Source organism: Natator depressus, chromosome 3 (assembly GCF_965152275.1).
Source record: "Natator depressus isolate rNatDep1 chromosome 3, rNatDep2.hap1, whole genome shotgun sequence".
NCBI lineage: Eukaryota > Metazoa > Chordata > Testudines > Cheloniidae > Natator > Natator depressus.
The window spans coordinates 152,110,784-152,137,250 of record NC_134236.1 but is presented as its reverse complement, the minus strand read 5'-3'; the positions used below and the strand labels follow the sequence as shown (position 1 = coordinate 152,137,250).

The window sequence follows — 26,467 nt, the reverse complement described above, 5'->3', positions numbered from 1 at the left end:
TCCAGCCACGTTCAACACTGTACTAGGGTAGGAGGCAAACTGACAGTTTATGCCGAATTCTCACTGCTAATGCAGAAACTTCAGAGAAAGGATTGGAGTGGTTTTGAGCTGCCTCTTCGACCCTCAAGCCAATCAGTCAGGTGTTCTTTCTAGCCATTTTCAACTTCCCCTTTCTGTTATAAAAGCTAATTTGGGAATATTAAATATTTATGTTTAATAGAGGGAATGCTCAGATAGATGATTAAACTAGTTTTAATGCTGTATTTGTACCACTCTTATCATACAAAGGGACTTGGCCAATTGACGTTACTACCACATACAGTACTCTGAAGTAACCATCACTTGAGTTATAAGGTTTAACATACACATTTCAGGTTTGGGCTATTTGACTGTGATACAAAAAGGGAGTGATCCTAAATGATCTGTGAATGAGAAGCCCAACCATGAAACAAAGGTCATCTGGGACCATATTTATTTTTATTCCCTATACATCTTACCTATTTGCATGCGTTCAGCTTGTTCATTAATGTTTCCTAGCTTTTCAGAATAAACATCTTTGTAACCATTTATGAAAGAGAGATAAGATTTGGGTGTAACATGAGCTCTTCGTCGATATCTGAAAGGCAGAAATTTAAGAAAATTATAATTTAATATATAACTTTCACATAGTATTCATTGGAGATCTAAATAGCCGCACTACTGTCCAGGTCTTCAGTTTCAACTGAATTATTTTTTAAAACACAGACAGCAAATATTATATGGAAAGAGAAGCATTTCATGCAGTCAAAATGCAGCATCCCTTTACAACGATAATACTTAATGTCACCTTTTATGTGCAATTACATCTGTCCTTATCCACACAAGCTATATTAAAGTTTCTTGTACCATTTTTTATTCTTATCCTACAATGGGAATAGGGTAATGAAGTTGCCACATACTTGTGATTATTATGGATGGCTTTTGAATTTATCAAATACAAACTTCACTTCTGTATTAATAAACTGTAAAAGACAATTATTTCTTCATATATTACAACGCCATAAACATTATTCCATAAATAGTAATAATATTTTTGTGGTTGCTCAATTTTTAAATTTGTACAAAATGTTACCTTTGGAAATAATTCTCACAGTTCTCAGAAACTATATCATGAAAGAGGCCCATAGTTTCTACTACTTGTGCTTTAACTTCAGAAGAACAAACAATATTAAATTCTGAAAGGAAGTAACTGGCTACAGCAACAAGGGCTTCTTTAGGCCACCGATTGAACCAGTCCATAGTGCAGCCTGATATCAGACCAGGAAATTTCAAAGAACGTGCGCGGAACTTCTCACCAACCTAACAAAAGTAACAGTTTTAAAACAATGCTTAATATAGTGTGTGTGATACCATATCTGATTTTATCCAAAACATTAACATGTACATAAAATTTAAGCATTTTTTCTCATTCTGTTTTACCATTATAACATCATGCATAACTTTTACCCTATATCTGCCTCCTATTCTTTTTTATTATCTTGATATCCTCAATAAAATTAATAAAACGTTAGAAAAAAACTCATATTAAAGATGAATGCTACTGAGTGTTTTAAAACTTCAGTTAGTTGTACATTAATTTCAATTAAAAGCTTGACATCCACTCACACCTGCTTTGAGGGCTCTTGTTTTTCCAGCAACAATCAAGGACTTCAATAAAACCTAAAATACTGAAAAACTGCATTCACTGCTTGATATATGCCCTGACTCTTCAAATTATAAACCTTGAATGATCACATCATGTTTTATATGGGAATGTACCCACAGAAATAAACAAGATAGTTACAAAAAGAAAACTCACTGGAGAAAAGCAGAGAACAACATGCAAATTCTTCTTTGACCGTGATATAAAATACTCATAAAGATTATCAAATGTAGGAGGAAATCGAGGCAGCTCTTTTTTCATCACAGATATTAATCCTTGTGTAATTTCATCCAGCTCATCCCGAGCAAATAAATTGGAAATCTTTGTACAAAACCAAAACGCATAGGAAAAGAAATTGCATTAATTTAACTGAATGATAATATATTTTATAATTGTAATCTATCTTTCCATCTATCTGTCTCTACACACAGAGAAACAATTTAGATGAACTAAGGGCCAAATTCTTCCCTGATTTAAAACCCTGAGCAACTTCATTAAAGACAATGGATGTTAGGGAAAAATAAAGCCCTAAACTAGCAAGGACACCCTTCGGTAATGGTGGCCTTTTAAATACCCTCCTCACTTATTTTCTCCCTAATGCTTACATAATCTGTCCAAATCAAGTTCACATTGGAGCATGGCTGCATGAGGAAATACTGTATTTTTATGAGCATCAAAAGGTATTCTTGCAAGAGTACTGACGTAAATCCAGAAATTTATATTGAGATTCAGTTGGGGCCCCGAATGTCGCAAATTTGAGATATTTGGGATTTAGATCCTTTCTAGCCCCATTAATTATTACAAAAATCAATGGCAATCAGGTGTTAAGAGCAAATATTGAAATTTTTTATTGCTAAAGTATACTGCCATTTTGAGGATCTAACCTCTCCTGAAGATAGCAGATTGTTAAGGTATTCCAGAAATGCTTCATCTTTTATTTCATTATCAGTGAAAATGAAAGTGATGCCTTTTCCTTCTGCACCCGCTACTCTATATAGAAGTTTCAGATCATCTGTCAGATTGGAAACATTATAGGATCTATGAGGAAAAAGAGAAATTACAAATTTGCTTAATACACAATACAGAATCTTTGCAATTTTTCAAATTATATTTAATATATAATTTGTAGAACAAATCATGACTATAATATCCACACACTTCAGTGAGGGGAAGATCCATCTCCCCGTGAAATAAACCAAAAGACTCACGCTCAGTTCAGGAAAGCATTTAAGCACGTGCTTCAGAGCTTTGATGGGTAGTTATGATTTGCTGAATTAGGGTCCTAGTGAGCAGCCAATGATGCATAAATGAATCAGAGTGTAACAATTTTTTTGTTTACTGTTTTTAAAGATAGTGTTTAAAATAAAGATTAAAATACTTACATTTCCTCAAAAACATCAGGTTCTAGTTTTGGAGAGACAAATAACACAATATTTTTTCATTTGTTACCTGGTTAAAGTTATCTGAAATATTCTGTATCCAGCTATAAAAGAGGCCAATCTTGAAAGACTCTGTTTTCCAGAACCACCAACTCCTACAAGTAAAGCATTTCCACATGCAGTCCGAATTATTCGTGAAATCTATACAGAAAAAATACAAGTAATCTGTGCTGTGTTTAGCTAGTTATAAAAGATTAGCAGAGTTAAATATCTGTTTTACTCCAAATATTATCTGGGAGGGTATTTTTGAAGACCTTTCCCATAGAGAAAAATAAGGCCCCTTCTTCCAAATAAAGCAATAATATCTGAAGAGATTCATGTGACTTCAGTGAAAGGGCTGCATTTTAAGAACATAGCTTCTAATTTATGAGTTGCATGTGGGATTTAAAATAAATATGTTTAGGATTTGTGTTTAATTGTAGATTTAAGATTGAAATTTTCCAAGCTTAATCTCCTAATGAGTGGGACTTTAAAAAATAACACCACAAAAGCCACTTTTAATTAGCAGAAGAGTGAAAAAACCCACACTTCTACACTTATAGAAATGTTTGCAATTTTTTTTCTAAAAACACCTCTTGATTAAAAGGTAGAGAAATGAAAATAGAGTATGGAAATATCTTTCACTGAAAAGAAGAGCCTTTCAGTGCTCTGGTGAAAACTCGCTTTCCTTTGACCAAGTTATGAGCTTTCAAGAATTACAGTCTGTCAATATAGGTGTGCGGTAATTCTCCAAAAAGGGCCATATTTTGGAGTTTAACGTACCCACCCTACACACACCAACATCATATATAATTTAAAATCTTATATTATGTACATTTAGATGAGGTATAATGTGGAACTGCCAAAAGATGTCATGAGCCAGTAGGTGAGGTGAAATAAGGGTACCCAACATGAGAAGGTGTCATTTTTTTGCACAGTTCCAGAAACACTGCAGCATGACCATGACTATAGTTTGTACTGTTTAAGTTAATTTCAATACCTTAATGTGGTGTTTATTGGTCAAAGCTAACAAATGACAATGTATTAAAAGATGATTATTAGTTTTGCATGGGCAAATATTTTTTTTCCCCAGAAATAATGAAATTGTTTAGCATGTGGCAAAAATGGTAAATATCAAAATTTTGCAATATACTAACATAAAATATTTTCACATCACATATTCTTAATTGTCAAAGTATCTCACAAGTGATTATAATAGTTTTCTATATTTTCAATTGAAATTTGCCCAACAGATCAGGCTCACACTTAAGGTTGTGTACCAGTAGCAGTAGATTGCATCTACATAGGTTGTACTGCATAGTGGGTTGAAATAAATGTCCATGTATTCCTAATGTAATGCTTCTCCATTTGTAAGCTTTTGTACATAATATGTAGCATCTAGTCTGTATGATAAAAGGTTTTAATTTGTGACTCTATCCTAAGGGCTTATCTACATAGGGAAATAGCCCAGAATAGGTATTGTAGAATAATTATTTCACAATAACTATTCCATACTAGCTCCCCATGTGGACACTCTTATTCCACACTAAAGGTACATCTATGCTGCACTCTGCTTTTGGTGGTATGTAGAGTACATACACTATCCACACCCCTAGCATGGGAACAGTGTTGATGGTGAGGCACTGCTTAGGTCAGTAGAGTAAGGACATGCCTGAATCCTGTGGGTATATACCAGGGTATGTACCCTACTCATCAAAGCAGTGCCTCCCTCATCTGCACTGCTATTTTTAGCAATGTAGTGTCCCCCTGCCTCCCTGTTGCTGGAGTCTTTCCCTAAAGCAGAGAAAGGCTCCAACAGCAGGAAAAGTTCTGGCAACTCCCTGAAGCATCAACCTTTCCCTTCCACAGGAAAAGACTCCTGCAGTGCAGAGCTGCCAGTAGCTTTCCAGGCAGTGGGAAAAGGTTTTGGAGGTGGGAGGCAGTGGGAAAGGCTCTGGCCAGTGGAGATATTGCCTAAGAGTGCCTTTTTGCAGTTTAGCTTTATCCAAAGTGGCACTCTTAGTACTATAGTGTACACATGGGCAGTTAGTATGGAACAGCTATTGTGGTTTAAATTCACACTCTAGCTTATTTCACAATAGCTTCCCCATATAGACAAGCCCTAAGACTGCCATTTTTGCTGTTTGCAAACAATGAAACCATAACTCACTGTTATTGTATAATACATCTGCCTTCAGTGCTTCCTTTAATACAGTTAGTCAATATATATTGTCTTCTTAATGCATAGTTTTACATTTATTTAAAGGGGCTTTCATATTCCATTCTTTACTGATTTCTTTATACTGTTAAAACCCTTCTGTATATTCCTCAGATCTTTCTTTATATTAACATCTAACTTTGTATTGTCTTTGCATGGTAATTTTTGAGATTATGCAGCTTGCTCCATCCACCACATAACATGTGCAAATTGAAAAAGACTGTCCCCTTACCAAGCCTTCTGAACATCACTCCTTGCTTCCTTCCAAGAACATTTAGCTTTTACACACAACTACCCTCTATCCCCTACCTGACAATTCCAAATTCAAATGGTCAGTTTAGTTCTACTATTCATGTGACTCATGAGGTCCAGTCATCTAAATTAAATGTATTATTCAATGCTGTATAAACAAAACCTTAACAAGATGTGTCATTGCATCTTTAAAAAACACCAAATCGAGAAATGATCCCCTAATGGCTTCATTGTATTGCCTCTGGTACATTTGCAATTTTTCACACAGAAATTCAAAGCTCGGGATCTGAAAGAGAGAGAAAAAAGCAAGAAAAATAACAATATTTATAGATAGTCCTAGCATATTAGTGTAACTACAGAGGTAAAAACACTTATCTGAATAAAATTATGTAGACAAACTTTTACTTCCCAGTTACCTGAGATCAATGCATCTGCTGCATCCATAGACTCTCTCTTTTAGAATTGTGTCTCATAATATAGTCAGGAACTGTTAACAGCATTTAGAAGTAAAATAGGCTTGCAGGCTCTGACATGGCACATAAACTGCATCTTTACAAGGAATCCTGCCCTTAGCTCCTGGTTTTTTCACTTATTCTTATATCTAGAACACTGGTGTTCTTATTAGTTCCTTCAGGATTTATTTGCTTGTGGCTTATTTATATTGGGACAGATTCTCAGCTGTGCTGAATTTACACTTTGCACTATTGAGGAAAGTAAGACGAAAAGGTGGCTCAAAGCCATGTTTTCAGCTCCCCTGAATCTTGGACAGTTGTGGATTGAAACAGTTCTGAAAGTAATTTAAAACATCTTAGGGGCTCAATTTGCTGAGTCACAGAGTTGAAGAAGACTAACCCGTCTTTGTGGAGGAGTCTCTGGAGTGGTCTCAGCTGGTGTAGAGGAATGCAGAGACCAACAACTCATCTAAACTCTCAACCCCCTGTTCTGGCAGACTGATGGCTAGAAATAATGGCAAACATGAGCTTGAAACAATCATGGCAGTATTCCCCTTTCATGGCTTCTGAGAAGGTCTCATTATAGATGAAACAACTCTGAACCTTTGGCTTGTTCCATTTGACCTGCTCCACCATGATGGGGGAGGGAGAATACATGGAGAAAAATAACTTGTTGGGGGGATCTTCTTTGAAGAACAAAGCCCAAAAATGTTGTCCCCTAAAGGAGAACAGAAAGTAGGGGAAATAATTTTCTTGTTGCTGCCCCAACATTAGCATTAAAAGCTAGGATTGCAAAGGATACGGAGAATGCTGAAAGATCACTGGCACAGAAGTGGTCCACTAGTTTCAGGAAGATAGGTACAACCAAAATGTCTCACACTACAGAAGGGTTAGGAATCAGACATTTGCTAGAAATTCAATCTAAAATTTCTTTGCTTAATTTCACCTATAATTCCTAATTATATCTCCTTGTATGAGTCAAAAGAATCCACCTCCTTCTTTGGGGTTTACACACTTCAAATACTTATGCACAACTATATTGTCTCTGTCTGTTGGCCAAAGTAACAATATGCAAATGTATTTTTTTTAAATCTTTCCTCATAAATCAATCCCTACATTTATAGTGCTCTTTTCTGCATTGATTCAATTTTTTCAACAACTTAATGATAATTAGCTTGCCAAAACAGAACACAATATTTTAGGTGCAGTTACAACAGCCATACATGGAAAGGGACAAATGCCTCCCCTGCTTTGAGATATGAGGTTTCTTTATATACTGCTAAAAATTATGTTGGCATCTCACAAGTAAATTTGCAGTCTACTGTCAACCCAAGTCTCTTTCATCATTACTGTTTTTCAGGAATCTCCCCCCACGGATCTGTGTATTGGATTATTTTCCCCAGATGTAGTATGTTTGCATTTTTCCAGAATGGATCTTATTTTATTACTTCTTTAAATGGGCAAAACCATCACCTAAGTGTAATATCACAGTTTCAGCCCATAATTATGTTGAAAATTTATTTGTGCATATAATACATGGTCAACCCTCAGGCCTGCCTGTAATTTTCCTTTCACTTAGGTGTATGATTGGTTTTACACTCTTAAATGCCACTTAATCAAAAAGTTTTAGGGCCCAATTGGTATACAATTGCCTATTTTACTGTACATTCAGGCACACTATTTTGAAAACACAGCCTTGCGTGAAAATATTTCCCATAGAGGTTCAAATCTAATCTAATCTGACTAATCTAATCGCCTTTTATGATGAGATTACTGGTTCTGTGGATGAAGGGAAAGCAGTGGATGTATTGTTTCTTGACTTTAGCAAAGCTTTTGACACGGTCTCCCACAGTATTCTTGTCAGCAAGTTAAGGAAGTATGGGCTGGATGAATGCACTATAAGGTGGGTAGAAAGCTGGCTAGATTGTCGGGCTCAACGGGTAGTGATCAATGGCTCCATGTCTAGTTGGCAGCCGGTGTCAAGTGGAGTGCCCCAGGGGTCGGTCCTAGGGCCGGTTTTGTTCAATATCTTCATAAATGATCTGGAGGATGGTGTGGATTGCACTCTCAGCAAGTTTGCAGATGATACTAAACTGGGAGGAGTGGTAGATACGCTGGAGGGGAGGGATAGGATACAGAAGGACCTAGACAAATTGGAGGATTGGGCCAAAAGAAATCTGATGAGGTTCAATAAGCATAAGTGCAGGGTCCTACACTTAGGATGGAAGAATCCAATGCACCGCTACAGACTAGGGACCGAATGGCTAGGCAGCAGTTCTGCGGAAAAGGACCTAGGGGTGACAGTGGACGAGAAGCTGGATATGAGTCGGCAGTGTGCCCTTGTTGCCAAGAAGGCCAATGGCATTTTGGGATGTATAAGTAGGGGCATAGCGAGCAGATCGAGGGACGTGATCGTTCCCCTCTATTCGACACTGGTGAGGCCTCATCTGGAGTACTGTGTCCAGTTTTGGGCCCCACACTACAAGAAGGATGTGGATAAATTGGAGAGAGTCCAGCGAAGGGCAACAAAAATGATTAGGGGTCTAGAGCACATGACTTATGAGGAGAGGCTGAGGGAGCTGGGATTGTTTAGTCTGCAGAAGAGAAGAATGAGGGGGGATTTGATAGCTGCTTTCAACTACCTGAAAGGGGGTTCCAAAGAGGATGGCTCTAGACTGTTCTCAATGGTAGCAGATGACAGAACGAGGAGTAATGGTCTCAAGTTGCAATGGGGGAGGTTTAGATTGGATATTAGGAAAAACTTTTTCACTAAGAGGGTGGTGAAACACTGGAATGCGTTACCTAGGGAGGTGGTAGAATCTTCTTCCTTAGAGGTTTTTAAGGTCAGGCTTGACAAAGCCCTGGCTGGGATGATTTAACTGGGAATTGGTCCTGCTTCGAGCAGGGGGTTGGACTAGATGACCTTCTGGGGTCCCTTCCAACCCTGATAGTCTATGATTCTATGATTCTATGATTCAAACTGACTTACATTGTCTAATGGAAGCTACCACAAAAAGTTGCTAAGTCAATTTTTTCTAGCAGGGGGAAAAATGCCAGCTAGAAAATTTGCTGCCAAACACAGATAAACTATACTAACAATTAAAATGTACTTAAAACCAACAAAGAAAAGTTACATTTGAACTATAACACATTAAAAAAGCATCAGACACAAGTAGCTCCAAGTCATGGGCAGATAGGAAAAAAAAAGTAAAACTGAGGTGGAAAGGAGGCTGAGCATCCTTTTATTTAGGTCTTGCAGTGACTGCTTCAAGGCTTGAGAAGGTACCTTTCACTTCGCTCTTCAACACCAACCTCCTGTTTGGCCTTGACAATGACTTTCTTTACAAATGAAGTAAAACACGCGGCCACTGCTGCTCTTCCTGAATTAACATTATCTTGTGTGTCATGAAAGAAGAATCTCAAATTGTTTGTACCAACCCCAAAAGAAAATAGTGATTTTAGATCCTCTATTTATCCTTCAGGATTTAAAATTTCACTGATATTCTTCAGTGCTGTCTTAAAGGGCATGCTGCGGGCTGCACAGGAGCACACAATCCTGTTGGTTCTTAAAACTATTTCACTAATTCTGTGTAGCCGAAATATGTCATTAAGACTGGAGAACAGTGGAGTGAAGTGGAAAAGAATGAACAACCTATATTTATATCAGGTGGATTGTTTACCACATTTTAAATTGCTTTTTAAAGATGTAGATTTACATGATTAACTGTAAACTAATTTGACCAACCTAAAAATGTATTCCCTAAACCAAAATTTGTGCATTTATTTGATAAAACTTTCAATATGATCCCAACAATATAGTACATTTAATAAGTAAAAAAAAACCCTTGAATGCCTAATTTTTAAGGTGTAAAATAAAATACCATTTCATAAACTTTTGGTGCTTCAAATACAAAATCTTCAGGTTCATCACCAGTTGGTTCAGGCATATCCTGTAAAAAATCTACAAAATATGGTTCAGCCTGGAGAATTGATGCTAATCCTGGATCCACATGTTCCTCAATTGCTTTAGTAGTGGCTTTATCAAACCAAGCTACATCTTCATCATTAACAAATCTACAAGACATAGATTAATACAATTTAAAAGAATGGAAAACTTTTTAGCTAAAAAGGAATGAAAATAGTTAAACACTGAAATGACTCAAGTAAAACTTTAGCGAAACACAAATTAGATAATGATAGCCACTGAAATTTAAGTGCCACTATGTTTTACAAGTACACTAGTCATATCTCTATAATACAGAATAATTTAGCTTTCTGACTTTCATCCAGTTAGGACAGAACATTTAATTTATCAGTTAAATAAGGGGAAATGATTCACTGATAGCTGTGCTTAATCAAAGCCCTACCTTTTCTCCCCTCTTACTTTGGGATTCAGTACATCTAAAGTTATGATGCCACCTCTCAGACAGCAAGGAAACAAAAAAATAGTGAAAAGAAGAGGGGATATACCTGTGTAGGCTGATTTCACAACTTGTTCCTTCAGACTGCTCTTATACCAAAATCCACAAATAGCAGAGGAAAGGCAAACAAAGAAGAAAGAATACAGAGGAGAGGAAGGGAGGAATGCAGGATGGGAGAAAACAGAGAACACTGATACAGTTACTGGTGAGGAATTTTCCCTAGTTAAACCTTCTCCTTTGATTCTATCCTGCATATGGATTCAAACAAGCTAACAGAATTAGCAAGCAGTTACTTTAGTAGAGGGAGTGTGATTTCTTAAGAAACAGCTAGGAACACTCTGCTCGGTGGTGGTAGATAAGAGTGTGAGAGGTTCTAGAAAAGGGAAAAGTGGGCAGCTAAGAACAACTCTGAATCACAGATATTTAAATGTGCTGATATTCACAGCCTTCTTTTCTCCTCCTTCTCAGAGATGAAATATTGGGGGGTGGAAAGAACAGGGCAACCCCAAATCAGACAGCTGTGAGCACATCTCTGTGCTGTTGGACGAGGAGGCAAAAATATTGAAGAATTGAGGGGTGGAGTCAGCCTGTATATAACCCCTAAATCTCATTATTAGTCTACTAGCATTCTGACAGATGGCACCATAACACTAGCAGTGTTGAACCCAAAGCAGGGTAGGAGAAGACAATACATGAACGTTATATAAATACATTCATCTTTCATGTCCCTTTATGTACTTTGGTATTGTCCAATCAATGCAGAATGTGAACATATTCAGTAAACTGATATCACATAAATTGCATGCCAAATGTAAAGTCTTTCACTTTAGAGCTGGCTCTCCCTAAAAGGGTTTTATTTTGAAGCTTCATGGCATTTATGAATGGATATGGTCCTGACTTCAAATTCAAATTGAGTGTCATCTTTCTTTTTCCATTAAACAAGGCACTAATGTCTGTACAAATATATACTTTTGTTTCTCATAATGTGCAGTGGTAAGCATAATTTAGGGCACAAAGAAATTTATGAACAGATAATGTACTCTACAATTGATTTATGTTGAGTAGTCTTCCTCATACTATGGGGGCAATGAGAGTGTCTGGCCGGAGCAGGAAACTCTTGTCTTACTTTCATTTATGTAAGCAGTGTCAGGATGAGCTCCACCCTGACATCTGGTGGTGAGGTATGGCAAGTTGTGGAAAACAACTTCAGGGGCCCATCTCATTTGCATAGGCACACCCACCCCACCTAGCATGAGGCCATAGCTGCCCAAATGGTCACTTTGGCTGCTGTGGGATCCCCAGTGTCTCTGTTATTGGGGCAGGAAGAATAAATTGTTATTACCCTGATTATGGGAACTGTGCTTGGAACTAGAGTCAGCCTTTTGTTATGATGGAGGGACTCACCATCAACTAAGTAGCACTCGCTAGGCAAAGGTCATGGGTTCCAAAACTCTGTGAAGGGAGAGAGGCTTGAGACAGGTATTAGTACCTGGTGGTGTGGGCCCCTTTGTGAGGGCGTGAAACACCAATTGCACCTCTGTCTCTCTCCACTGTGGAATGTCAGAAAACTAATTTTGGGTCTATTAAGAGTCTTGCTACAGGTACTGTGCTGTATTCACTTTGGCCTTATGGTGCACCAGCACTAAGGCTCCCACTACTATGAGCTGAAGTCACTGAGCACTGTGTCAAGTAGTGGGGAGCCGGAAGATCTAGAGTGCAGTGGTGCTGTTCATGGATAGGCTGGCGGAGCGTTCGTGAGATGGTGGAGCGGAGCTGTGCAGAGCGGAGCCGTTCGTGAGACGGTGGAGTGGAGCGGAGCCGTTCGTGAGACGGCGGGGCGGAGCGGAGCTGTGCAGAGCGGAGCCATTTGTGAGACGGCGGAGTGGAGCTGTGCAGAGTGGAGCTGTGCAGAGCGGAGCCGTTCATGAGACGGCGGAGCGGAGCGGAGCTGTGCAGAGTGGAGCCGTTCGTGAGAGAGCAGAGTGGAGCGGAGCTGTTCGTGAGACGGCAGAGCGGAGCCCTGTGGGGCAGTCAGCTTCAGGTCACATAAGGTGCCCCTTACCTCTTCCCCCCCCCCCACAGGCACATTTTTAGCCAGACTGGAGAGTAACACTCTGCAGATGAACTTTTGAACTCTGGGGCTGGACTTTTTGGACTTTGGGTGATTTGTGGATTGCTGGACTCAAGAGACGTTTGGGTTCTGGGACTCAAGAACCTGAGGGAAAGGATGTGGCCCAATTTGTTGGGGTGGGTCTTTGCTCATGGTTTGGTTAATGAACGCTAGTTGTGATGTTTCCTCAATTTAATGCTGATGTCGTTTACCTCATGTTATTAAAGATTCTCTGCTACACCGAGACTCTGTGCTTGCGAGAGGTGAAGTATTGCCTCTTTGAGGTGCCCAGAGGGTGTGTAAGATTTTCCCAGGTCACTGGGTGGGGGCTCGAGCCAGTTTTGCATTTGCTTTGATGAGAGGGAACCCCTGCGTACTGAACCCGGCCCTTGCTGCTATCAACTTGGCCTGGCAGAAGGGTTACATTTATAATCCTGAAATTAAGAAAATTAAGAAAATGCAAATTGCTGCATAGAATTTTAGATTTCCTCTATGAACTCCCTCAACTCTGCTGGAATCTTGTGCATCCAGAGGGGCGAGAGTAACTAAGAAGGTTTTTCCACTAAGTGATTCCTCCTACCCCCTAAGAGCTACTGTGGCACCACCACTGAGCTCAGGGAAACTGTCTGCCTTCCTCCACTCACAGTTCTCCCTTGCTGACATTCAGACAGTGTGGAACTCCCTAGGGAGAAGGGAGAGGCAGCAGCCAATGGATTCAGGACATTTCTGGCAGAGACAGAGATTCATGGTGAAGCATGCTTGCTATATAAGGGGCTTTAGATAGAAATGATTAGAGGGATCAGTTCAAGTGAGAACAGGTTCAGAAAATGGGATGGGAGAAGAGATGGGTGTCAGAAGGACAGCCTGGTGCGTGGACTCAAGAGGGACCAGGGGAGAGAAAGGGGACAGGCTCTGTGAATAGGGACACAAGGAAAACAGGCTGAGGGAATGGGGGAAAGATAGGCTCAATGTGTAACTTTTAACTTTTTTGTGTGTGTTTTAGCTATCATTTGCTGCAGTCTACATGCCAATGTGTATTTAGCCTGGTTTTGCTTCATCCATATTACCAGAAGCCTGTCGTCAGTATTTTGGAAAGCTCCAGCTTTTATAACTTTATCGCCTTCCTTATACCAGAAGATTATTGGAATATAAAAATTAGAGCCTGCCTCCACTTGACTACCAGAGGCAAGCATTGTGAAGGAGAGGTTACTCACCTTGTGCAGTAACTGGCATTCTTCAAGATGTGCATTCCTGTGGGTGCTCCACGTCAGATACCCTGCGCCTTTGATCAGAGATTTTTGGTAGCAATGCCCATTTGACCCACACTTGTACCCTACATATCCTCGTGTCCCATACTGAGGCTATATAGGGCTGTGCAGGCAAACCACCCTCAGTTCCTTCTCTACTGCAAAGTCCCACAGAGGAAACCCTGAAACAGAGAGGAAGAAAGGTGGATAGTGGAGCACTCACAGTGACACAAATCTTGAAGAACTCCAGTTACTGCACAAGATGAGTAATCTCCTTCTTTGAGTAGTGTCCCTGTGGGTGTTCTACTTCAGGTGACTCCATAGCAGTAACCCCTTACGGAGGTGGGAATTTTGGAAGAGAGGTTATCACAAAAGAAAGAACTGTGTTGCATACTGAAGCATGTGATCTTGCAGGTGAACCAAAGCATAATGGGTGAAAAATGCATGCACTGAGGATCATGCTGCAGACCTGCAAATTTCAGCAATTGAATGTCCTTAAGTAGGGAAATGCTGTAGACTGTGCTCTAGTAGAATGCGCAATCACTTGTAGAGGAGGTGCAACCTCAGCCAAACTATAATAGGCAATAAACGCATCCAGAAATCCAGTGAGAAAATGAAGTCAGAGGCTCCCTTAGACCTATCTGTAATACAAATAAAGAGTCTAGGAGACTTCCTGAATGCCCTAGTGCTGTCCAAGTAAAAGGATAATGACTTCTTAACATGTAATGCATGAAAGGCAGTTTCCTGTGTAGACTGATGCAGCTTAAGAAAGAAAACAGAAAGGTGAATAGTTTGGTTAATGGCCACTAAAATCCATCTTCAGAGACAGATGTAGCAGCAGGCACATAGTTATTGGCCCTAAATTAACCTTGATGGAACTCATAGAAAGGCCTGATGTTTTCAATTCCAGCAGCTAATCCAAGACAGTGGAAAAATGACTGGACAGGTGAAAGATGAAGCCGGTTATACCAGAGATGATATAGTCTCCATTTCTGAAGGTAAGTGTGTCTTGTAGATTCCTTTCTGCTACTTAAAAGTACATGTTGTACTCCTGATGAACAGGCTGCCATTAATCCCAAGAACCACTGAGGAACCATGCTTGTATTTGCAGAATGTTCAGATTGGGGTGAAGCATCTGACCTGCATCCTAAGACAACAGCCGAGGTTTGGTAGGGGAGCTGCCACAGAGGGTGAGGGGTGAGTATGATGAGGTAAGGAAACCAAACTTGTCTTGGTCAAGTTGGTGCAATCAAAATTACTTTGGGTTGGTCCAGTCTGATCTTGATGAAGATCTTTAAAAGCAAAGGAATTGGAGGATATGCATAAAAAAGACTTTTTGTCCATGTAATGAGGAAAGCATCTGCTAGAAACTGGGGATCGAGTTCCCCTCTGGAATAGAATTTCCTGCACTTTGTGTTGGCTGCTGGGGCAAAAAGGTCAACCTCTGGAAATCTCCACAATAGAAATATTTTGTTGAGGACTTGAATCCAACTCCCATATGTAATTTAGGGACATATTTCTGCTGAGGTCATCTGCCATGATGTTTTGAATACCTGGGAGGTAAGATGCTGAGATGACTATCTGGTTGGTTATGAACCAGTTCCAAAGTTTTATCCCTTCAAAGCAGAGTGGGGCGGGGGGGGGGGGGGGAACACGCTCCACCCTGACGATTAATATAATACACACAAGCTATGTTGTCTGTCATGATCTTGATGGATTTGTTTTTTACAGGGGAAAGAAAGTGGTCTCAAGCATTTCTGACTACTATTAACTCCCACAGATCGATGTGCAGCATTGTTCCTATTGTGACTACTTGCCTTGGACTGTGTGAGGATCCAAGTGAGCCCCCCCATCCCAAAAGGAAAGTGTCTGATGTAACACGATGGTAGGGGGATTCTGGCTGAACAGGACTCCTGCACAAATCTTGGAAGGATTCTTCCACCAGGTGAGTGACTGTAGGACCTGGCTGGGTATAGATACCTGCTTGTATAGACTGTGTTTGTTCATACACAAACTGTCCTGACCACTCCTGGAGACACTGAAGGTGCAACCTGGTGTTTTGTGTCACAAAAATGCAAGCTGCCATGTGTCTCAGCAGTTGCAGACATGCCCTTGCTGGAACTTGAGTACGGAGTTACACTTTTTGAATAAGATCCTTTAGAGCAAGGAACCTGTCAGGAGGGAGATATGCTCTGCCTGTTATTGAATCCTGAAATGCTCCTGTAAAGAGTATTTTCTGCATAGGGGTCAAGATTGATTACTTGAGATTCATCTGCAGGCCTAGCCTTCGAAATAGTGAAGTTGTTGTTAGAACTGCCAACCACACCTCCTGATAAGACCAACCTCTGAGGAGCCAGTTGCCCAGGTAGAGAAAGACAGTTATTCCTACATGAGGATATAGGCAGCTACAACAGCCATTATTTTTGAGAACACCCCTGGGGCAGAAGGCAGACCAAAGGGTCAGACCAAGTATTGGTAATGATTGTGATTGAATGTGAAACAAATAAATCTTTTCTGAGAGAGATTAATTTCTACATGGAAGTAGGCATCTTTGAGGTTGAGGGTCAGAGACCAGGCCCCAGATTTGGGGAGGTAATTATAGCTGCTAGGGACACCATTCTGAATTTCAGATATCTGACATGTTTGTTCAGTTGTCTGAGATATCATAGTGGCCTCTGCCACTCTTTTTCTTGGGTATCACTAAATATCTTGAGTGGTATCCTTGTCCTCTGTCTTGAAGTGGAACTGGTTCTATGGCCCCTAGACTTAGGAGCATTGAGATCTCCTGTGACAGCAAATGATTCTGAGAGGGGTCCCTAAAGAGGGATAGGGGGTGGGAGGGCAGGATGGATGTAAATTGGTTAGTATAAACTGATGCAATGGCTTCCAAAACCCATTTGTCTGATATTATAGCCTCCTATGCCCAAATTGAAAAAGGGGAGTTGTGTCATGCAGCCAAGAAACCTTAATTATTGGGAGGTTTGGACTCTTGACCAAACCATCCAAACTGGAGTTTGGACAATATTGATGGCTGGGATGATGCAGCCAAGGTAGTTGCAGGCTGCTTTTTAGAAAATCTTGACCTCTTAGCTGGTAGTTCTGGTGGCCTATGGAAGGCAGAAAATTGTGCCAATTTTATTTGCAGGTGTTGCCCCAGAGTCCTTCATGGTATGAAGCAAATCATCCAGGAAATCTGTGAAGAGCTTGTAACCCTCAACAGGTAAATCTTCCACCGTGGATTGCACTTCCAATGGAAAACCACACAATTGAAGCCAGGAAACTTGTCTCATTGCTCTTGTGGTGAAAATATATCTGGCTGCAGTGTCTGCCACATCAAGTGAAGCCTGCAAAGATGTTTTTGCCAAGAGCTGACCTTCCTTTATTATGGCACTAAACTGTTCTTGGTGTTTCTGTGGCAAATGGTCAATAAAAACTTTAAACTCATAGTTCAGGTAGTCATATTTTGACATCAGTGCCTGATGATTAGCTATCCTGAACTGTAATGGCACTTATGCTCTTATGGGGTGACTTTTTGGGTATGTTGCCTGCCTAATTCACATGACCAGAGAATTTGGTGCTGGGTGAGTAAAACAAAAACTCAGAATGCCTGGCCAGGATGTAGTATTTTTTTTAATCAGCTTGCTTGCATGTAGTGGGGACTGTTGCTGCAGTTTGCCTGATGGTCTTGGCTGGGTCAAGATGGGCTTCATTAACTGGCAGTGCCACTCAAGCTGAAGCAGAAGCGTGCAATATGTCAGGCAGCTTGTGATGGGAATCTTGGACTTCTTTGAAGGGAATTTGCACGGTCTCAACAACCTGCTTCATCAAGTACTGGAACTGGCAAAAGTCATCAGCTATTGATGGCGGTGGTGGCATTACTGCCTCATCAGGTAATGAAGAAGGATATATTTGTAAGGGGGATAACCTCTGTATTCACTCCTGCCTCTTGCTCCTCAAAGGTCTCCTCTGCTGACTCACAGTGCAGGAGGAGATGGATGATACCGGGTAACGAGGCCTTCTTTATTCCTTATAGGAGTTAATTGGGGCCCTGAGAAATTACTGGCAGTACATTGCCCATGGATTCCAGTACAGCCAATGAGGAGACCATAAGGCATGGGGGGAGGTATCAAGAGTTGGTCATCTCAAGTTTTAATAGGCAGGGATCTGATATTCTGCCTTTCTTGCATCTGCATCAGGGAATAATGTCTCCCAGAGTAAACTGGAGAGCCTTGAACAGAAAGTTTTGAGTCTGAGCTGGACTACTCCTCCACATATTGTACAGGAGGTGAAAATCCCTCTTCCTGGATACTAGAAGCTGGAAAAGAGACAGGTCTCACAAAACAGGAGTGATTGGTGACCAAGCAGGCCTTAGTATCAAGAGGTGTCTGGAAGTTTCAAGGAGGAGATATTCAGGCTCATTAGGTACCATAAGGTCATTCAGATATGGGAACTCCTGTGGTACTAGCACAACTGAACTTGCTATGTACACCAATGATGTTCCCAATGCTGTTGTCTGGGGCATTGGTGTCAGTACCAAGGGGACTGCGGATTCCATTGAAGCCGCTCTCTTGGTAACAGTCGTCTTCAGTACTGAGCCCTTTACCGTTGAGGTATGGGACTTAGTTGAAGTCCTAAAGTGTTTCATAGTACCCAAAGTGCATAGAGCCTCACCAGCACCTCTCTCAGGGCCTGAGGTCTCCAGTGACTGAGTTTTCTTTGAGGAGGAACTCTCTGTTCTGCTCCTCTTATCCCCCTTCTTAGACTTGGAGCGGGAAGCTCTCAGTACTGCTGGTGCAGTTATCGGCCTGACTCATGGAAAATATCAGAGACCAGAACGTTGCTGCTCTCTTTACCTTGAAAAGTCTTGGTGACCATGACCTTGACTTCAACGGGGCACTGACAGAAGAGGAGGGTCCCTGTAGAGGGGGGTTCTCTGCACCTGAAGCTGGTCTTAGGGCTTGCTACGTCATTAAGAGCCTGTATGTTATTTCCCTGTTCTTATGGGATCTTCCCTTTAAAGAAGTGCATATCTTGAACTTGCTGAGTAGATGAGCGTCTCCAAAAAAACATATGCACTGGGAATGCTCATCACAGCTTCTGCACAAGAGAGCCACCTTTTAAATCCCAGGGAGCTTGGCATCCCAGACAGAAGAAAATTTGTTTGAACCCCTCAAAGGGGAAAAACAAAAAAATGTATATAATTTTTTTGGGGAAATAAGAAAAAAATTAAATTAACCATTCCAATAACTATAAGGTACTAAACCTACTAATAATAAAGAACTACTACTAATATAAAGAGTAAACAGGCACACACTAAACTCTGTCTCTGGCCGAAGGCAGATGAGATGGAACTGAGGGCCAATTCACCCTCACAGCCCTATACAGCCTAGCTACAGGCTACAAGGACATGTAGGGAGCATGCACAGGTCAAATAGGCATTGGTACCAAAAATCTCTGATCAAAGGCTCAGGGCTCATGTGCACCTGAAATGGAGAACCGACAGGTACACTACTTGAAGAAGAATCTTGTTTTTTGTACATCAGAAACTCTTACACTGACACAGGCTAAGTGTGTGTGAGAGAGAAAGAAATAGATTTTTTATACTTTTGGCTTTGCCAGAGTGGAAGTAGATATGTAGCAGTGTGTGAAATCTATTGTGCTGAATAGTAATGTTTATATACCCAACATTTTAGCATAGATAAATTCATCTTATGAAGATATGATCTGAAAATATGGCTGATAAATGTACAAAAGAAGATACAGGGCATGTACCACTTCAAGACCTCTGAGTTTAGGACTAATTAGAAAGAAAGACAAGACAGAGTTTATTCTTTATTACACACTGTTTCCTGTTGTGTCTGTAGCAAAACATTACTACTTTCACTTTGTAATATATACATGAAGAAATACAACATATATACAACTGTTTATAAAAAGTTAACATTTATTCATAGTTACTAACCTATGGTATTTGAAATGTGAAAGAATTTCCCTCGGGAATTAGAATAGGAAACAACTGCATTATCTGAAAAGGAGTACTTGCAGCACCACAGGTACTCCTTTTCTTTTTGCGGATACAGACTAACAGACTAACTGGCTGCTACTCTGAAACCTGCATTATCTGAGATCTCAGTAGTAATTGTGGGTAAATGTTGATTTTTAATTGTGATCACTATACTCTAGCTCAGGGGTGGACAAACGTTTTGGCCTGAGGGCCACATCAGGGTTGCAAAACTGTATGGAGGGCCAGGTAGGGAAGGCTGTGCCTCCCCAAACAGCCTGACCCCCACTCCCCTGCTTCTTGTCCCCTGACTGCCCCCTCCCAGGACCTCCCGCCCCTAACCACCTGCCCAGGACCCCACCCCCTATCCAACCCCCACTGCTCCCTGTCCCCTGACTGCCCCAACCCCTATCCATGCCCCCACCCCCTGACAGGCCCCCCAGGACTCCCACACATCCCCTGACTGCCTCCCCGAACCTCCACTCCATCCAACTGCTCCCTATCCTCTGACTGCCCCCTGGGACCCCCTGCCCCTAACTGCCCCCGGGACCTCCAGCCCCTTATCCAACCCCCCCCCCACTCCCCGTCCCCTTACCGTGCCGCTCAGAGAAGCAGGAGCTCTTAGCCCCACCGCTGCGCTCCCCGGCAGGAGCAGTGGGCCAGAGCACTGGCAGCGTGGCGACCTGAGGCTGCGGGGGAGGAGGGACCGCAGGGGAGGGGCCGGGGGCTAGCCTCCCCGTCCAGGAGCTCAAGGGCCAGGCAGGATGGTCCTGCGGGCCGTAGTTTGCCCACCTCTGCTCTAGCTACAATTTTACTATGATTCCTGAGTGTAGGCACATAGGAGTGCATGGCTGTCCCTCACTGTCAATCTCTGAGGGAGGCCACGCTTCTTTGCTGTCACACACCTGGAATGGCAGTCTGTACAAGGGGGAAATTAGCTGTCTCTAGGGCTCCAACCCACAGGCAGGGTAGAGCAGTGAACAGTCCAAGGCCCAGGCCCTTAGGCAGGGGTGAGCACCAAACACAGTCTAGGACTCAGGCAGTAAACTGACACGGGCCTCCTGGTCTACGGTGAGGAGGCTGCCACTCCAAGGGTGGGGTGGCAGAGGGTAGGGGGAGACAGGCCCACCCGACTCCACCGTGTCCCAGCCCAGGGCCCTAACAGTGGAAGAGTGGGGATCAACCTGCAACACACTGAGCTTGTATCAGGCCAGCACTCTACCAGAGGGTTGTCTAGTTTCCCTGGGCTACTTCCTACTCTCCCTAGGTTTGGTACTTCAGTGTGGTGAGTGTCTGGTGTCTCCTCAGGGTACACCGCCAGTGGCAACCCCAACAGTTCCTCAGTGTTGGTTGGGTCTGGCAGCTCTGGTAGCTTGTGCGAGTCCTCAGGGTAACTGAAGTCTTCTGCATCAGCAGTGGGAAGAATGCATCCGTCTCCTCTGGCAGCTGCTTCCCAGCTGAGCTACAGGGCCTGCCTTTTACTCTTCCTGTTCCTGTCCCGCACCTCTGCTTCCGGCGTGATGAGCGTGGCCTTCCTGGTTCCACTCACCAGGGGGCATCTGGCCGTCCCTCATTGTCAATCGCTGAGGGTGGCCACACATCTTTGTTATACTGAGCTAATGCTCCTATTCTTGAAAATAGTGCCATGGGACCTTTAATAACTAGACCTCTGTTTTATGAATCATTTGAACATGCCCAGGGGGAAAGGGGCCATTGGTTTATCACAGGGCAGTCAAACTCATTCTGTGGAGAGGACTAAATTACATTTTAAATTATGATCTGTGGGCCAGTGTACAAATTTAGGTCATCATACTACCTTCTTTTCACACCAGCCCTCTCTTTGATGTCAAGGAGAGGTCTGCACTGAGATCCAAGTTAGAATATGCCCTTTGGTGTTATTCAATCCAATTACTGACCTAGCCCATTTAGACCTAAGTTGATATTTGTTGGGATAAAAGCACAAGGCAGGATGGTTGCAGAAAAATAAAACATCTTTAAACTTGGCCCTATACTGCTGATTTTCATCCCTGAAGAAAGAGCAAGAGTATATGACCATAAATATAATGGTCTCCCAATACTACTAAATATTGTAAAACATATAAAATTACAGAATTATTAAATCAACACAAAAGACATACTCTAACATGGATCTCTGTGCAGACCTCTCCTTGACATCAGATGGAGAGCTTCTGCGAAAAGAATTAATGGTCTCCCAATAGTACTAAATATTATAATACATACAAAATTATAGAATTATTGTACCTGTCAGTAATGACTCTATTGCACTCATTTTTAAAAAGTGCCATAAGGGTAGTGATATCCTCACATTCTTCTGCTTTGATAGTTAACATTCCTTGCCAAATTCTGGAAAGGTCTCGAAGATTGAAGATATAATGAAACTTGGATGGTGTGGGCAGCATCTTTACCTAAAGCCGAAAATATAGTTATTGTTCAAACTCAAAGACATCTAAAAGGAAAGAAGAGTAATACACACTGAAAATAATAATGATACTTGCTTTCATATATCGCAATCTGGGCCTCCTCCTTCTCCCAGTGAAATCAGTGGCAAAAATCTCAGTGGGAGCAGGATTGAGCCCTGTATGTAAAATGTCAACACTTAGCACATGTAACCAAAAGTTCATATATTTTTCTGGTTTTCATTAAATAAAACTGATAACTTACAAAAGACATCTCAATCCAACTTCTAAAATATATTGATTAATGTCTTGGTTGTGAATAGTCCTCGCAGATACAGAGCTATCAGGATGACTTGATGCCAAACACACCAGTTCCAAAGGCAAACAGATTCCTGGCAGAGGGGACAACTGAGCTTCTCCTTGACTGTTCACATGGATCATCACTGTCATAGAGTCTGCCATACTGTCAGTCCTTGTATCATCAGAAGAAATGCTGGGCAGACCAAACAAATCATTCTGAGTTCTGACACCTTTATGCAAAGGCATTCCTGAGGGGTCCATAGTTCCTCATATTTGATGATGATCCAGGTAACCTCTCCACCCAAAGGTAGATATTCCCTTCATCAAGAGGCTAAGATTACCACCCTGAACTTGAAGCTGCTGATGAAGGCACTGAACCCCTTCAATTCTAGAATCAGGCACCATCTCCCTTTTTTCTTTGTGAAAATAGAGTGAGTAAAAACCCCACCCATTGAACTGCAAATGAACATGTTCCACTGCTCTGAGAGGTAGAAGTCTGTTCACCTTTTGGAGTAGGTCTCTTGTGAGAGAGGTCTCTGAAGAAGGACAGAGAAGTGGAGTGAAGGTAGGGAATCTGAAATGATAAAGAATACCCCAATCTGAAAATCTCTACGACCCAATCGTCTGAGGTGATGGGGTCCCAGACTCCCTGAAAATAACAAAGGCAGTCTCCAAAAGGGGGCAAAAAAGAATATAGATCTTCCAGATGTTTTACAGAATGGCTCTTGACCACAGTATCAAAATTGCTGTTTCAAAGTGGATGCAGGGTTTGTAGCAGAGGACACAGAGGCAGAAGGTCTCTGTCTCTGAAATCTTTGTCTCTTCCTTGGTGGCTCTGAGACTCTCTGCTGAGTGTACTAATATGCAGAGGGACTCTCTGTGGAATAACTCTGAGGCCTGGCTTGCTTTCTCTTAGGCACTGGCATGTAGACTCCCAGTGATTGAAACTAGCCCATGAATGTTTCAGGATCCATATTCCTAAGTCGGTACGTAAAATAACAGGCCCTAGACTCCCTCACAGACCAACAGAGGTAATATGAGTGAGACCTTGGTGAGTGGACAGGGGATACCTCACTGCTGTGTTCAGAGACTGAAGAAAAGGAATATTCCTCCTCCAGGGATGGAGGAGGACTAAAGAGCGATCTCGTCAGTGGTGAAGAAGTGCTGGGTACCATGGCAGTCGCTGGTCCATAGGAGGAACCTTTACTACACGGCACAATATAGTTGGCTCTGTTAGGTCAGTTGGTACCACAAATGACTTCAGTGCCAAGAAGGTCAGAATTGAGAGGAGTGGAAAAGAGATCATCAGCACAGTGTCATGGGTGCTGAAGGTCATCAATACAGAGTGAATTGACATCAGTACCACAGAACTGGTACCAGGCACAGCCTGGAACTTCTCCTGAAATAGTACTGTCAGTCAGCTACCAGTCTTCATCAGGGTGTCAGTGGGACACATTCCAGGCCATGAACCAGCCTTAGAGGGAGTGAGGTGAAGTGAGCTATTTTTCCCCCCACTAAGACCCAGAAAAGGCAACTTGCACTTATGTTCTACAGAGGAACAGTGCTCCTTCCTACGACGATCAGAAGATTTTGCCAAGGAGGACTTGGCAGTCTTGCTAGTCTCTGAGGCCAAGGTTTTCTTAGAAGAAAAGGCCTGGGAACTAGGGGTTGAGTCAGAACTAGCAGGAGCATTCCTACACAAAGGCTGTTCAGGCCCAGGGAGTTATTTTCTCTGAGGTAGGCCTAAAAAAAAAAGTCCAAAAGAAAAAGTCTAAGGCGAGCCTTTCTCGTTTTCTGCATTCTTTTTGAGAAAAAACAGCAGATAGAGCATATGTCCTTCCCCACAGCAAAAAAGGCATCTTGAGTGACAGTTGTTTCGTGGCATAAATGCCTCACAAGATGGGCGATTCTTGAACCCAGGGGGCCTTGGTTGAGTCACAAGGGCTAAATCCCAATATCAGAAAAAATTTCCCTAAAACTATGAAGAAACATATAGGGTTTTTTCTTTCTTTTGTTAAAACCAATGTGTATACCTACACTATTTACACTAACTAACTGACAAACACTACCCTAATTATATTAAGACCTAATTTACAGAACTAAGTATTACAGAAACATTTTCTGGGTTACGCAGTCTGCAAGAGAAACAGACATTGCTAAGGGTTCTATCTCACAGCCATGGGCAGTAAGAAGAAACAGAATAATGGTTGGGCACAGAGTAATTGGTGGGGGTGTTTACTTGGGGTGCAAGCATGGCCCCAAGCATTTCTGGCCAAAAGGATGTGATCTTGCATACATGGAGCACATGCACCAGAGGTGGAATAATACATATGGACAATCACTCGAAGAACAACCTGAGTTCTGTTCTTGGATGTCAGAGAGGAGTGTAGTCTAGTGGTTAGAACAGTAGCTATAGACTACATAGAGAAACACAGAGGTTTGACAGTTTCTTTCTGAGAGCCAGTGTAGTGTCGGCCATATAAGCAAGCTGGCATCTATGCCCAGTTCTACTATAAATTACTTTGTGCATCCTCTTAGTTAAATGTGTCAAATGGAGTAGTTGATATTTGACCTCCTCTTAAGGTATAGGTATGCTCAATAATCAAGGCTGTGAAGTGCACAGAAATATAAACAATAGTGAGCAGAACAGGTAAGATTTGAACTCGTGGTCTCCTGGCTCTCAACACACTGCATGTTTAATTCAGCTAAAGTATATTTTGAGGGGGATTGTTCACTTCACCTTTTCCCCCATACAAGGAACCTGATTCAGTTGAAATACACTACACTGAAGAGCACCCTCATCCCAGGAATGCATCATTGTACTGGAGTCATTAAGGGCCGATGTGGATTTGCTGAGCCCTTCTAAACACTTAGCTCCGTTCCATTCCCTCTCCATTCTGCTGTGTCTTTTTTCCTACCTCAAACATCCCCACACTCTCATATCCTCACACACCTTAGAGAAAGTAGGGGGAGATCTCTTTCTCAATTTCATGAACCCCTAAACTTGCTGTATTAAAACTGCAGGAAATCCCATACACAAAAACTTTGTTTAAAAGGTTTAAGGTTGGTTAAGTGTGACTTCCTGTGATGGGGCACCTCCACTCCTATCCTCTTTGCTTCAGACTACTCAGAGACCTTCCATTTTGTAGATACCCCCACGCAGTTTATTTATAGTGGTTCACGCCACCACCTTTACATACTAGGGCAGCTGTGGTATTTATGTTATCCAGTTTCACTACCCCTTCTCCTGAAAGGGTGGAGGGAGGGGTTAAATGTATCTCCACCTAAAGAACGCCTTTTTCTTATGCATTGCTAACCTCTTCCTTCTTTCTTTCTTTTCTGTTGTCCACCCACCTTTTGCACTTCCTTCCTGTGCTCTTTTATCCAGTCTCCTTGTTAATGGAGTAGATAGCTCGTTAACTTCTCAACCCCAATCTGATCAGATAATCACAAATTAATCTCCTAAATCAGCCCTATCTGGGGCTTAACTGATTAAACAGTGATCAGAGTGCTGATTCAGTTGCTGGTTCCCAGCACTCTATCACACACCTCTGCACCTTGCCTGTTGGAAAGGTGTTTCATTCCCTTCGCTCTCCTCATTTTACTGGAGGCACTATTTGGCTTCAATCTTTCTTTGCTCCCAGGATAGTCACCTAGAGTCCCCTTGTAAGGGGTGTGCATTCTCCACCCACAGAAATCACATTTGGTGGATGGAAATTGCCCTCATAACTCCATTTCAGCCCACAGGTCCTTGCACTGGGGGTAACCTGGGGGGCCAGGTTTTTCGTTCTCGCCCCTTTTATTTTGTGGAGGGGTCTGCTTGTGCTACTGTTCCTCCTGGCTATCTGTGGTCACTTGTTCTCCCAACAACTCCATACTGCTCTTGGGGTCCCTTCCTTTGTCATTCTAAAGCAGAAAATCTGAAACTGCTTGACCACTATTAACAAATT

The 26,467-nt window shown here is 41.9% G+C and overlaps 1 protein-coding gene across 1 annotated transcript in view; it reads right to left on the bottom strand.

Moving 5' to 3' along the window:
• The window catches only part of DNAH8 (dynein axonemal heavy chain 8), a 577,557-nt gene that overhangs the window by 100,582 nt on the left and 450,508 nt on the right, over window positions 1–26,467 (bottom strand). Inside the window, exons 58-65 of the mRNA XM_074949111.1 lie at window positions 22,063–22,226; window positions 9,903–10,095; window positions 5,733–5,855; window positions 3,131–3,261; window positions 2,566–2,719; window positions 1,838–2,002; window positions 1,112–1,338; window positions 498–616 (exon numbers count right to left, since the gene is read on the bottom strand). Of these exons, the coding sequence (XP_074805212.1) occupies window positions 498–616; window positions 1,112–1,338; window positions 1,838–2,002; window positions 2,566–2,719; window positions 3,131–3,261; window positions 5,733–5,855; window positions 9,903–10,095; window positions 22,063–22,226 (1,276 nt within the window). The remainder of the gene's footprint in view (window positions 1–497; window positions 617–1,111; window positions 1,339–1,837; window positions 2,003–2,565; window positions 2,720–3,130; window positions 3,262–5,732; window positions 5,856–9,902; window positions 10,096–22,062; window positions 22,227–26,467) is intronic.